General features: G+C 43.0%; 1 protein-coding gene across 2 annotated transcripts in view; it reads right to left on the bottom strand.

The window, feature by feature from the left end:
• LOC126355260 (uncharacterized) overlaps positions 1 to 14,248 on the bottom strand; it is a 378,424-nt gene that overhangs the window by 191,164 nt on the left and 173,012 nt on the right. Inside the window, exon 6 of one of the 2 annotated variants that reach the window (XM_050005547.1) lies at positions 6,062 to 6,703. The exons of the other annotated variant lie outside the window; for it this stretch is intronic. Within the exon in view, the coding sequence (XP_049861504.1) occupies positions 6,062 to 6,703 (642 nt within the window). The remainder of the gene's footprint in view (positions 1 to 6,061; positions 6,704 to 14,248) is intronic. 2 annotated transcript variants of the gene reach the window in all.

Genomic DNA, 14,248 nt, shown 5'->3' with positions numbered 1-14,248 from the left:
TGGAACACAAAAAGGAAAATGCTATTTCCAGTCAGGAACACGCAGCTATTGACACGGCAATATACTGGGTTTATTCCATTTAGCTTCAGTGAGGTAATCCGAATATAGCCTTATGTCAGACATCATACTGTAATATCACCCCTCATTCTTCGAAGTAAAGGAAAATGCATTTTGTTGCACATTAGAAAGAGATTCTTATATTCGATTGATTTACTCCCAGAGAAATAACTCTTGACGCTAGTGGTTTGTTTAGTATAATCGTATAATGACTCATAGCTGTCAGATTGTTTCTTGATTATAGTGGCAACTAGCTTAATGTAATTCACTCAAGAAAAATTAAAATATTTCGTAACAGCCACATGAATTCTCTTTGAAAGCAATAACACACATTATAAGTGCAACATAAATACTCTGCTGTTTAGATATCGAACTGAAAGGAAATGTCGGAAATTATTTGAGTCAGCAACGAACCAAGAACAGAGAGCGCAATAGATGTGAAGCTGAGAAATTCAGTACAGAATTACTGATTAGTATACGAGCAGTGATATCGCACGTAAGGAAGAGTAGCTCTATATAGTATTCAGAACGTAAGTACAGTAATAGCAGAGAAACTTCGGCGACTTTCGTCACTGAGTGAGAGCCTATCGCTAAGATTTTAGTGACCCTTACTCGATTTCTGAGGTACAGCAGCGCCCCTTCTCTCAGCCTACTGAGTACTTGTGTCTAGTTGAAAAGAATAAAACTGATCCCTGGAGCGTATTATTATTTTGTTGGTATAGATGATTAAGGAAATGAAGGAGAGATTGAGGGCGAAACTAAACGACAGTACGTAGCATACTTTCTCGATAAATTATGGAGGCTGCCGCGATTAACGTATCTGATGTCATCATGCAACTGTTATTCAAGCAATATTGAGGATATTCAGCCCAGTTGTCAATCATGTGGTTATTGCCACAACATGTTCTAGGACAACATTATCCCATTTTGAAGTGCTTAATTTTTTTATGTCGTTGGACCTCGTCACAACTTAAAAAAAAATCTGCACACGTGCATTGTCAACTCAAATCATAAAACTTGACACATCACAAGCCGGTGCATTCACCGCTCCCGAGATGCCTTTGCAAACTGTGTCAGGTTTTATGGTTTGAGTTGACAGTGCACGTGTGCAACTTGTTTTTAAGTTGTGACTAGGCCTAACAGCATAAACATTTGTAAGAACTTGAAAATGGGATAATGTTGTCCTGAAACATGTTGTGGCAATAATCACACGATTGACAACCGGGCTGAATATCTTCAGTATAGATTAACGTATCAATCTTTTATGTAGGTAAAGGACAGTATCGCATTTCTGGCCCTCTATCCGCGAGACATTGTGGAGAAGTTAGGCTTACAGTCTGATGATGGGCAACTGTAAGCTCTCACTTCTTCTGCTGACAGATTGGCAATGGAAATATCCGCCAACACCAAGAGTCGAATCGGCTGCCTCTAGATTGAGCACCACCCCTTAGACGTACACTGGCTACCTCACATGTAAAGTAAGGGAAACTACTGTAATCACTATATCTAAAAAAATGGTTCAAATGGCTCTGAGCACTATGGGACTCAACTGCTGTGGTTATCAGTCCCCTAGAACTTAGAACTACTTAAACCTAACTAACCTAAGGATATCACACACATCCATGCCCGAGGCAGGATTCGAACCTGCGACCGTAGCAGTCTCACGGTTCCGGACTGCGCGCCAGAACCGCGAGACCACCGCTGCCGGCTCACTAAATCTGATGAAGGTTAATTCATACAGAGCAAAGAAATTTAAACATCTATTACCGATGTGTTATTCTATTGTGAAATGCTGGTGCATTCGACTGCACAGTTATGAGTTTTGCGGAGGACTATGGCATAAATTTCCACTCAGGTAAACATATTCGAAGGGGATTCCAAAATGTATTACGCGTCTGTAGGATTTGGTTTATTTGATGAAAACTATGAATGGGGGCAATCGTTCTTGTTATCTAAAGAAGCATCGGCATTACCTGTCCGACTTTTTGTTATTCTTCTCCGGGCTATTCTTTATACAACTGATTTACAAGTAGAGAGTTGTAATAATACATGAACTCGATGAGTCCCCTAGAGTCTCTTACGTAGGAAATGGAAAGCAGAACTGTGAACTCCTTGCACACGACATGCTGGGAAGCATTAACAGAACGAAGAAGACACACAAACTGATTCATCTACAGTGGACGTAGGTATAACGGGCAACGAACACAGGCCGATTCACGACAAACGTGAACACAGACTTCCTACTGAAGCACCTCTGACTTTTATAGTGCAAACCAAAGAAAGAATAGTCTATGTTAACGTACCAAAACCGTAACCCAAAAAGTACATGTTATTCGGCAGAACAGTAACATACTGTACGCTATCCTTGGTTCTTCAACTATGAACTCAGAAGGAAAGAAACTATTGGCAACAATGCGCTTGTTAAGTTAAAATTAATACCTTCGCCAAACAGTGACTTATAACTCGTGTCAAGGACATTGAACATATCTTGGTAGAATCTAATTAATATAATAATCGAAGTTCAATTACGCAGCACAATATCTTGAAAATCATTGAATAGTTTTTTCTTAGGCTAGGCCTCAGATATTTCAAAAGTTCCAGTGTGAATAGTATTTGCCATTTCATTCGTCTCTGTAAATTCATATGCTGATTTCGTTGTGTATCACCTACGTACAATAATTTAATATTGTGGATGGTGAAATGAGCCTTAAATGAAGCGAATAAAAAGGAAAACGAAATAAACGTTCTAATGGCACATTTATTCAACAATATGTCCAGTTTCAATTATTATGTAGCAATCTTCACATGTTCACATGAGCACCTATGCGCATATGTGCTCACAAATAAGAGGCCGAGTCAAATCGAAACCTTAAAAGTGTAATTAAAAATCGACATTTCACGCTATTGTTCTGTAAGTTGGCAGTACTGAGACGAACGATGCAAAAAATGCCCTAAAAGTGTCTATAGACAAGCGAAACGCGGCCACATGCACCAAGGAACAACAGCGTTCTGCCATACGTTTTCTGAGCAGTGAAGGTACAAACTCTATTGACATCCTTCGGGGAATGAAGGCCCAGTACTTTGATGCGTGTCTATCTCTGCAGAAAGTTGATGAGTGGAGCAAAAAGCTCGGAAATGGCGTTGCCTGGGCACACCGCACTGTGACACCAGAGTCTACTGCAGCAGTTGAAACTACCGTGATGGGCGTAGGATGAACTAGCCGCAGATGTGAATATCAGTCACGGCTCAGCACATCACATCATTCAAGTTTCGGAAAGTGTCTGCAAGATGAGTGCAACGGCAGCTCACTCCAGAACTGAAACAGCGACGCATTAACGTTTGCGAAGAACTTTTGCGATGCTTTGATGGAGAAGGTGATGGATTCTTTGCGAGAATCGTTACAGGAGACGAAATCTTGGTACATAAGCACCAACCCCAGTCAAAGAGAGCGAGCAATGAATGACGCCATTCCTCATCACCAAAACCCAAAGAGTTCTGGACGCAATCATCTGCAGGAAATGTTTCGCTGAATCTTTTTGGGGGACGAATGAGGCGTTGTCTTGGAATCCTAGGCGGAGGTGGGAACCCCAAGTGCTTCATATTCCAACATGTTAAAAAATCAGCTTCGGCCTGCAACAAGATCTAACTGACTTGCCTTCTGACTACAGGTGTCATTTTGCAGCTTGATAATGCTTGGTCTCATACAACCCGTGCAACGCCTGCGACCATCGATGACCTGCAGTGTGTACTCATTACATCCGCCAACTCACCAGACCTTGCAGCGAGTGATAGATACGTGTCTGGACCACCCAAGAGGGAAATGGAGGAAAGGAATTCGTTCCGATGAAGAGGTGCAGCAGAAAATGCACGAGTGGCTGCGCACGCGACGAAAATAATAATTTTTTTCCGGAGGAATACATGCACTTCCTGCGTGCTGAAACAAGTTTATTGAACGATATGGACACTATGCCGAAAAATGACACATCTGCCCCAGTTTTTTTTTTTCAATAAAAAATTAAAAATAACAAAACGTTCAAAATTGTCCAGGCTTTTGACTTGCCTGTTTGTTTTTGTCCCAGGCTCTCCTGCCGGTGTTTGTATAATTACTTTTATGATGTTTTGCCAGCATGAGTCGCTTGCGCACTCAAAGATTCACTCTCCACCATCAGCAATTGAGGGTGAATCTTCGAGACTGCCAGCGACTTGTGCTGGTGAAGATCTTGAGACGCAATTAAGAGGCATTACTCTCTTAAAATAATCCACCCTCTGTGTCAGTGTGAAAACCATAAGATTATTATTGAACCATCGAAAACGGTTGTATTGTCCCAGCCAAGAGGAAGCCTCTAGCTGTCTAGTGCCACTGGCGCAGGAAGCTGCGTAGGAGGGCCCCTAAGCTCTAATTTAAAAACATGAATGTAAACGTCATAAGGTATTCTTGGCTGAGATATCCCATGGTATGAGTTCAGACACCTGTCAGAAACTATGTTCTCCTCCTCGCACATTCGCCTTTGACCTTTCTGGTATGTGAGAGGTTGCGTCGCATGCGTATTTGTAGGGAGTAAGTAAACTCAAGAGATTGTTCAATATGTTCTTTGTTCTTCTTGGAACCGGATGTAGATGATGTGAGGCAAATTTACGCACGATAGATGACGGAAGGATTATACAAGACGCAAACAAGAACAGGCAAAAGAAGTCTACTAGTATTAGACACACGCCTTAATCTATGGAAGAAGTTTCTGAGAATGTACATTTGGAGTAGAGCGTTGTATGGAAGTGAATCATAGAGGAAAACCACAAAATGTAGGAAACAAAGTATCAGAGATGTTCCAGAAAGGTGTAGAAAATGAGGAGCTACGTAACAGGTGTGGTCAAAACAGAACGTTCTATTCAAATAAAACGATTGTAACGTACTGTACAAAATACTGCTGGAGCTGGCACACTTAATTAATCCATTTATTTGTGTATACAGGGTGTTACGATAAACGTGTACGGATGGTAGCTGACGGGTCATGGGGAACAACTTTTGTTGCAGACAAAATCTTCGCTGGCTTCCCGCGACGATAGTCGTAATTTTATTGACTTTATTTTTCCATTTTTCCCATCGGCCATGGGACGACGAGATTTCACCGAATTAGCAGAGCATACTAACCAGGTGTGTTGCATCTGTTTGTTACTTATCCCAGTAAATTGACAGAGTGATTTGCAATAAGAAAACTTTAAGAATGAGTGTCTTTAAGCGGAGAAAGATATTTTAGAAGTTCGGCCTACCACCTTTCACGCAGAGCATATAAGTGGTTTATAGGCGACACACATTGCATACGAACACCCGAGAGTGCCTACACGCTGCCGCCTTTCCGAGGCATAATTAATTATAAAAGAAACCTAGTGTCGCCAGATAGCTTTGTATCTAATAAAAGAAGCTTCACAAGAAGTTATGTATCACTCCTAGATGTTTGTCACGTACAGATCGCAACACCATGTATGATCGCTACTGCCACATTTAAATGGTTAAACATTAATTAGACATCACAGCTGTGGAGCCTAAAGAACTTCACCATTACGGAATTAATTGCTCAGTGTGACTATTACATGTTCGTTGCCATACACTAACTTTGCATCTACACATCTTAAGGTGCAAAAGGCCCGGAAGTGGCATGTAAGACACAGACAAAACAATCGATGACGTCCAAATCGACCAAATAGCTCATATTTTTATACATATTCCTGATTTCTACTTTGAGTAATCTCAGTGTATTCTCCCACTCTTACCCTTACATGAGATAGATGTGCAGATGGGGTACAACAGAATGACGAAGTACAGCTTCTTCTATGTCAACTTCCAGTATTTAGAAAGCAGAGAGCGTCCTCTTGACGTCGTGTCACGATGCTGGAATGTGCGGCATGCAGCGCTGCGCGATGGCCAACATGCTCGCACACTGACATGCAAGCCAAGACTCTAGCACAGCGGCATGCCATAACAGGAGAACGTGGTGTGGGCACGTACCTCTTGGCTGCGCTGACGCCTGCTGCGCTCTTCCAGGGCCCTCTCCAGTTCGCGTTCTCGCTCCAGCTGCATCTGCCGCTCCGCTTCTTGCCGTTCCTTCTCCTCCCTTTCCGCCTCCTCCCTCTCCGCCGCCTCCCTCTCCGCCTCCTCCCTCTCCACCTCCTCTCTCTTCTGCCCGTCCTCTTCCGTTTCCGTCTCATCCCTGTTCTCCTCGTTGCTTGCATCTCTGTCTGTGCCTTCTCCAGTCTCTTCGTCGACACCGTCTCCCCCTTTTTCCTCGTTACTAATCGTCGGTCCCTCATTCTCTTCTCCTTTCTCTCCCTCTTCTCCATTGTCCATTCCCACAGTTTCATTCGGAGTGCTTTCCGGTTCGGTTGTCAGTTCCCCCTCTCCTATGCCAGAGCTCTCCTCGGCCGCTTCCTTTTCCATCTCTCCCTTCTGCTGCTCCTCCTCTTGTTCCGCCTGTGCGCTGTCTCTGCCCCCACTACCACTTTCGTCATCTCCATTGTCGCCTTCTTCGCCTACGCCTTCGTCCACCTCATCTTCCGGCGTCTGCCCCTCTGCTGCTTTCTTAATTTCTGGTGCCTTCACCTGTTCTTCCGATGCCACTTCCTCCGACGGCTCTGTATCGCCGTCTTTGCTCTGCACAGCATAAAACAGTAGATCAGGAAATAGTACATGACACAGTGGGTGTGATTTCCCCGAGCTCTTTTATTTCCACACCACTTTTAGTAACCAATTGCTATCAAATAAAGCATGTAATTTCTTATTAGCCTCATAAATTTGTATTGTCGATTAAATGCCTTATATAATGAACAGATAGTGATTGAAGTATGGGAAAGTGAAAATAATTCATTTTGTCATAATAGAAGTTGTGAGCTACAACTGCTCATTATCCAGAGCATAAATTCCCAGTTTCCTTCTGTTTTAACTTTTTCTTCAGAAATTAGTCATGGAATGATAAATCTTCTTTTGAATTTTCAAAATTAATAAAAAAATTGACATCCAGTGCTTGCAAAATCTACTCTGTTTCTACTGTATGTTCAAACTTACTATAATTTAATTTAACATCTTACATAATACATGCCATAGATTCCATTTCTTTTATAGTTGATTTGTCTACTTATTTTTGTTTTCACTGAATTTACCTTTTATTTCCGTCTGAGTTTATAGAAGTCTTTAGTGAATTACATTATGTATCCGTCAAAATTTCTCAGTCCACAAACAGAAACCCAAAAAACCCATCGCTTTTTACCAGGACAGTTTTGTTTCCTATTTTATACATAGCTGCCTCACAGTGAGCAAATCTGTGCTCCACCAGTACAGTTCACTAATATTTTCCTCAGTTCTTCACCATAGCTTATGAACAAGCATGTACACTAACTGATCAAGAATATCTGGATGTCTATCAGTGGACATTAATGGGACGTGCCATTCCTTCGCCTCTATGACTGCTTGAACTATACTGGTGACGTTTTCAATCAAGTATCTGAATACCTGTGGAGGAATGGTAACCCGTTCATCCTCTATAGCCGAAACCAGAGAAGTAAGTAACACCGGAGTCTGGAGTGAAGTCGGTGCTCTAACTCATCCCAAAGTTCGAGTTCAGGTCAGGACTCTGGGCAGGCTTGTCTATTTCAGGGATATTATGGTCCACAAACCATTGCCTCAAAGATGCCGTTTTATGCTCACTGACATGCTGCAACAATCATTGGCCCAGAACTTTTCATCTACTGTAAACAGTACAAAACCCTGTAAAATTTCTTAGTGTCCTGCCTCATTTAGTGTTTTATAAGTGCAATATGAGGACCACACCCTAATCACATGAACCACTCCTCCTCACCCCCCCCCCCCCCCCCCCCCTCCCGCTGTAATACGACCTCCTTTGTGTTTCACTGGTGGCACTGTGCTTAATGACAGGTAATGTTCTCCAGGCACTCCTTAGATCAAAATCGCTCTATCGGGAATAATGCGATTCATGTCTAGTCATCTGCTCTGCAGAGGCCTCGCTCTTTATCTCACCTCAACTGCTGCTTAGCACCGACTACCAAAAATACGAAGCTGATGAGGAGTTGATCGACCGTTGCACGCATTAATTTTAACTTCTAAGCACAGTCATTGTGCTACCTGGCCTGCTGCTAGCACTTTACAACTCTCGAGTGATTCCCTCTACTGAATTCATGCGATTTTTTACAATGTAATGCGTGACGGTTTGTGCCCTTCATGACATTACCTCTGCCTGGCCTTGGGTTAGCTGTTTCCACTTCACGATCACATCGTCAACAGCTGACTTGGACAGCTTTAGAAGGGTTGAGTTGTCTCTGAAGGATTTCTCAGGTTACATCCCGTGACTAGCCCATGTACGAATTCACTGACCTCTCCTGACCAACCCTTTCAGCTGTTGCTGTTTCGCTACTGACGACACAACACTCCCCACCTCCTCCTACACTGGCGGATCCATCTCTCGCGACATTTAGTGGTCAATTCTGCATTACATAATTGCGTCTAGACTCTTTTGACCAGGCCGTATTGTCACATAGAATATAACATTCGTCATCGGTGTCAGTGTTTTTGTGCCCATCTAAATATTTTCCAAAGTGGCTTTCCACTTTTGTAAGTCTTCTTTTCCAGCAAACAAATGCACTATTCCTTAAAAATCTTAGCATAACTACATTTCCTAAGAGAACTCCCAAATCTACTGCAAAATTGACTTTTCACTTCCTTTGTTACTTCTTTCACTAGGGTAAAAAGTGCATCTGATACCTACACTTTTTTCTACATACATGACCTTTTCCACAATCCACTTTTGATATTACCGTTCTGCGTTTGTTGGTACTGTAAATTATTAGTTTGTTTTTATATTGCCCCATATTTTCCCCAAAATTCAGAACGTACTGTTCGTCTTTACAAAGTAGGAATCTCCTCTACACGAGGAAATTACATGAGCAAATTCTTGTTTCCTTTAATGCTTCATTCCATTTACAAGTATAAGACTAAACTTGTTTTGTGGCAGTGCCTTACGGAGTAAAACTGGTAACTTCCCTTTCTCATCTTTTGTGTCTTAATCGGGTGAATTACTTTGAAATGGGTTGACTATGCAATAAGTACCATATTTGCCTGGTTCCTCTTTCCTTGGTAATTTAACGCCATACTACTCACGAAATGTGATACACGTAATTTATAACTGACATATGTCATGTAGAATTATCGCTCAACTCCATTAGATATTTTGGTAATTCTGAATGGAACTAATTGGCTCATGTTGCCATCTTTGCACAAAATTTTTAATGGCCTTCACCAATATAACAGTTGTTTTCAGCATTTTATTCTTTTCCTTTTCATTTGTTACACTGATGGACGACTTTTCTGCTTAATAGGCTTTCGGCGTATCACTCCCACACGAGGAAGTATTTCACCTATACTTTTTATGTTAATAGTTTTTATGAAACTGTGTTTAGTCCTTATAGAATGGGCGTTATTGGGCTACCTTCGCTTGTATGCTTGTATTTATGAATCTAAAATTAATTATAACTTATTATAAACATTACATATGACTATCTAAGAATCACTCAATAGCGAAAATGCTAATGGCCCATTCGAATTCTCAAACTGCTGCATTACTCAAGAGCTGTTCAATAATTACCTCCGACGACAAGAACCAAACTTTAACTAAGTACAGCTTTCACAAAAACCGTATTAGTATCTTTGATCTACTATTATGTATTTGAAAATGTTGTAAATATGTTTCTCAGCTTACCACACACGGAATTAGATTTACTTTAAAATTATTTAATCAATATGCGTTTAGAGATTTTATGAGCTAATTTTCGGGCGCTGCAGATAGTTAGAGTGTAAATAACTTAAATAAAGCTTAGCTTAAACAGCACAACACTGTTCACGGTGACAGTAAGTTTTTGTGGTCGGTGATTGACGCAAATGTTGCTGTTCAGTTGATGGGTGAATGTTTGCCAATTATCCAAGCAAATACTGGAGATTTTACTCTGTCAGCAATGATTTTATTTAAGTTCATACACAGGCCATTGTATCTCATTGTTTGCTTAGTAGCTAAACACACTTCCACATACATTCATACCCAATATACTTCTTCACAGCAACTGTACGCAGTACCTAAAAAATATTACTTCTGATGATTAAAAAGAAATGAACTCCAGCCATCATTTCTCCAGATTTGCATGGTCATGTAGCAATCTGTTGGTGAGAAAATAGAATGATTTGACAAAATATTTTACGGGTTGTGAAAGTGGGGTTGGCTTATCTAAACACAAAGCTATACTATTACAATAAGGAGAAGTATCGCAGAGAGAAATAAAAAGGGAGGAAGGCATCTGTACTTACAATACTGGCTTTAATTGCACGCCACCCTTTGATAAAGCACAACAGATGCGAGTATGCTTGAAGAAAACTCTGAGACATGGGTATGTAACAGATGAGATACAGCATGATCAGTGATCAAAGAAAGACACAGAAGTTAAACCCTCGAGTACAAACCATGCCAAGTTCAAACACAGACGCAGGACATAATCTAGTAGTGGCCGAGTAGTAGATAGAAATTCCAAAGAATAACAAAAACTGTCTGTGATAAAGCTATACTTACTAATACAGTCTAAAGTAATTAATCTGCATAAGAATGCAAGCAATAAATATAGATAAAGCAAAAGTAGAGGTGAAAATGCCGTTGATATCTTAGTAAACTAACATGCTCGTCTGTGAGAGAAGAAAATAAAATGCTGTTCCAGCAGTGGTTCGCTTAGTTTAGAGAAAGAGTCTCGTGACCAGCTCAGCAGATGACGTCACGGCGGGGCGACTCAAGAAAGCTCTGTGGCAGGGGTCAGTTAGGTGTTCGTGGGTAGGAAGCTGTATGCAGACCACGCTGATACCACAGATATCTCCAGGTGGGTTTCCTACACCATCACGGCACAGCCAGGACTGTGGTATCGCTGATGCAACGCAAAGTCCAGAAACTGAAGTGGAGGTGGCATGATTGCCAAACCACCAGTCCTTGTCCCTCTGTTCTGTAGGGTCGCAGAATAGTAAAGAGTTGGAAACGTGGAATATTGTCAAAGTTTCGTTACCTATGCTGAGAGCCAGAGGCATTAGGTTAGCCAAGAGGTAAGAGGATTGCGCATGTGTCGGAATGTGTCGTCACACAGGGGCAATGGCCTGGTTACACACAACAGGCGAGAGAGAATTGCTTAGCATGCGGGTTTGTGTTAGACGAAGACTTTCGTAGAGTGTAAGACAGAGGTATAGCGTCAGCTGTACTGCATTTCACAACTTCGCGTAAGTCTGCCGTAACAACACGTAACTCTGTCGCAATAACACCTATGGGACGAGTACGACAGATGAATCAGTAGTATAAGTGGAACGAATGGGTTCATTACAAACGAGCATGACGTTAGGACGTCGCTCGCCCTTCCTTTAAATACGCCAGCTTTGATAGCAACAAGGCACTCGCAGTTAGACTTGCGGTTAGATGTGTACTGGGTCGCTGTGTAGCGCTCAGCTCGGTGATCGACATGTTAATCTTTATTAAGGAGATGTTGCAGTAATGGCGGCCCATCCAGCAGCAGACGTGAGGGGACAGTACCAGCTCTGGTCCTCTCTGCTGCCGCTGTCAATCATCAACCCAGGATAAGGAGACATCGCGGCAGACTCGCTCGCCGCCAAAGCTGACCACATTAGTGAGCTGTCGTCGAGATCGTGAGGGGCCTAGGGCCTGTGCATCTGCCGTCGCAACCGGGTGAGCCGACGACGCTGGGGGAATGCAGCACATTCCTCCCGTCCACCGCGGACGAGCCACCAGGAGGAGCAGGGAAGAAGATGGGGTGGGAAAGAGTACACTCCGCACTACGAGAACGCCTCTCGTGGTGACAGCGCCGGGACTCCAACCCGGAGCCTCCTACGCACAGCGGCTTGCTGTCCGCCGCTGAGCCGGTCGGCCAGCTGGACGTTGCCAACCACACTTGTCCGAAGTAAGGGCATTCCGCCGCTACGTCACAGCACGCGGCGCTGTGCTAGCAAGACTGGGGCGGCCCGGAGCTGGTGTCATCGCTACGAGTCAGCGAGGACACGGGGAAGGTCGTTGATATCACCAAGCTCAGCCAGCCTGTGTTACGCGGGCCACATTGTACTCAGCAGGAATGAAGGTGTTCTGAATCAATAATGCTTCTTTGGCGTTTCTGAAGCGTCCACAGCATTTCGTAGCTTCGTGACAACTGGAGAGGTCACCGCTCGGCCTCCAGTCCACCGTAGGCGACCGGGACCACCGGGGCGCCTACAGTTCTATTGTGGCTTAGGGGAGAGAAAACAATTCAGATTTAAAAAAAAGAAAATATATGGGCCAAACTCTTATAAATACTATCCATTTTAGATAAGCACCATTTCCTGCAGCCAGAGACAAGATGAAGTCTACACCAGCCATCATCTTCGAATGAGTCATCAAATTGACACTGCTAGATATTGTCTTCACCAGCTACAGGTCTACCAGCTGCACTTAAGTCTGAATGCTGCGAAATTGGTGCCTTACAGCCAGAGGGCCACCTACTGGCTAACTTCCACCCACTCCAGGCTGCCTAATTGGCAGTCTGTGTTTCACACCTGGACCACCTAGGAGCTAAGATGTCACTACCCTGTGGAGGCAAATCTACTGCTACCAATATTGAAGCTGCCATCCGCAACAGGGTCCACAGTTCAGCTCTGCACACCTTGCTGTGCTCTGCACATAGATGCATACCAATTCCAGCAAGTGCTAATGCCCTTCCTGGAGGCTGATGCATCCACAAGCTATCGTGGCCAGAGCCGTAACGTGGCAATTCTTCCTCACTGCCGTCATGCCGATGAATGATACTGGCACTATGGATTGGTTACGCCAGGAATGACCGTGCTGAGATCAGCATTCTCAATGCTCCACAGGGCCGAAGCCCAATTTTGGCAGCCAGAAATGATATTACCATTGTTCTAACCTTGCGACTGTACTTATGTCACGCTTATGCTTTTTATTTATCAGAAGACGTCCACAGGGTTCCTACCACTGCCCTGCCGCAACCATACCGAGGACTGAGAGCTGAACGACGTGATATTGGTTAGAAGAAAGGGTCCACCTCCTGTTACAAAAATCATTAAATACCCAACCTCTACAGTACAAAAGATTTGAGAGGAACAGATTAGGTTGCTTGGGAATGAAGTTAACAACGAGACCTAAGGGGATCGAACAATGGATTCTACATCTACATCTACATCCATACTCCGCAAGCCACCTGACGGTGTGTGGCGGAGGGTACCCTGAGTACCTCTATCGGTTCTCCCTTCTATTCCAGTCTCGTATTGTACGTGGAAGGAAGGATTGTCGGTGTGCTTCTGTGTGGGCTCTAATCTCTCTGATTTTATCCTCATGGTCTCTTCGCGAGATATACGTAGGAGGGAGCAATATACTGCTTGACTCTTCGGTGAAGGTATGTTCTCGAAACCTTAACAAAAGCCCGTACCGAGCTACTGAGCGTCTCTCCTGCAGAGGCTTCCACTGGAGTTTATCTATCATCTCCGTAACGCTTTCGCGATTACTAAATGATCCTGTAACGAAGCGCGCTGCTCTCCGTTGGATCTTCTCTATCTCTTCTATCAACCCTATCTGGTGCGGATCCCACACTGCTGAGCAGTATTCAAGCAGTGGGCGAACAAGCGTACTGTAACCTACTTCCTTTGTTGTCGGATTGCATTTCCTTAGGATTCTTCCAATGAATCTCAGTCTAGCATCTGCTTTACCGACGATCAACTTTATATGATCATTCCATTTTAAATCACTCCTGATGCGTACTCCCAGATAATTTATGGAATTAACTGCTTCCAGTTGCTGACCTGCTATTTTGTAGCTAAATGATAAGGGACCTATCTTTCTATGTATTCGCATCACAGACATGTGAAGAACCTTAAACCAAGAGAAGAAAAATTTAACACAATTTCGAAAAGAAAGCGAATTTCTTTGAACACAGAGGAAAGACACATATGGCCTGAGTGCACTAAAGTTCAGTACTATGAAAAATAGATTTCTCATAGGTTTATGGAAAAAGAGAGGGAAGTGTTAATATGAAAGAAACAAGTGATCCAGTAAAAGTGTCTGACTCTGATAAGGCCCTGAATCATCAAAGCTAGAAAACTTATTTACAGTAA

This window comes from Schistocerca gregaria, chromosome 3 (genome assembly GCF_023897955.1).
Source record: "Schistocerca gregaria isolate iqSchGreg1 chromosome 3, iqSchGreg1.2, whole genome shotgun sequence".
Classification (NCBI taxonomy): Eukaryota; Metazoa; Arthropoda; class Insecta; order Orthoptera; family Acrididae; genus Schistocerca; species Schistocerca gregaria.
This window is presented reverse-complemented; position numbering and strand designations above follow the sequence as displayed.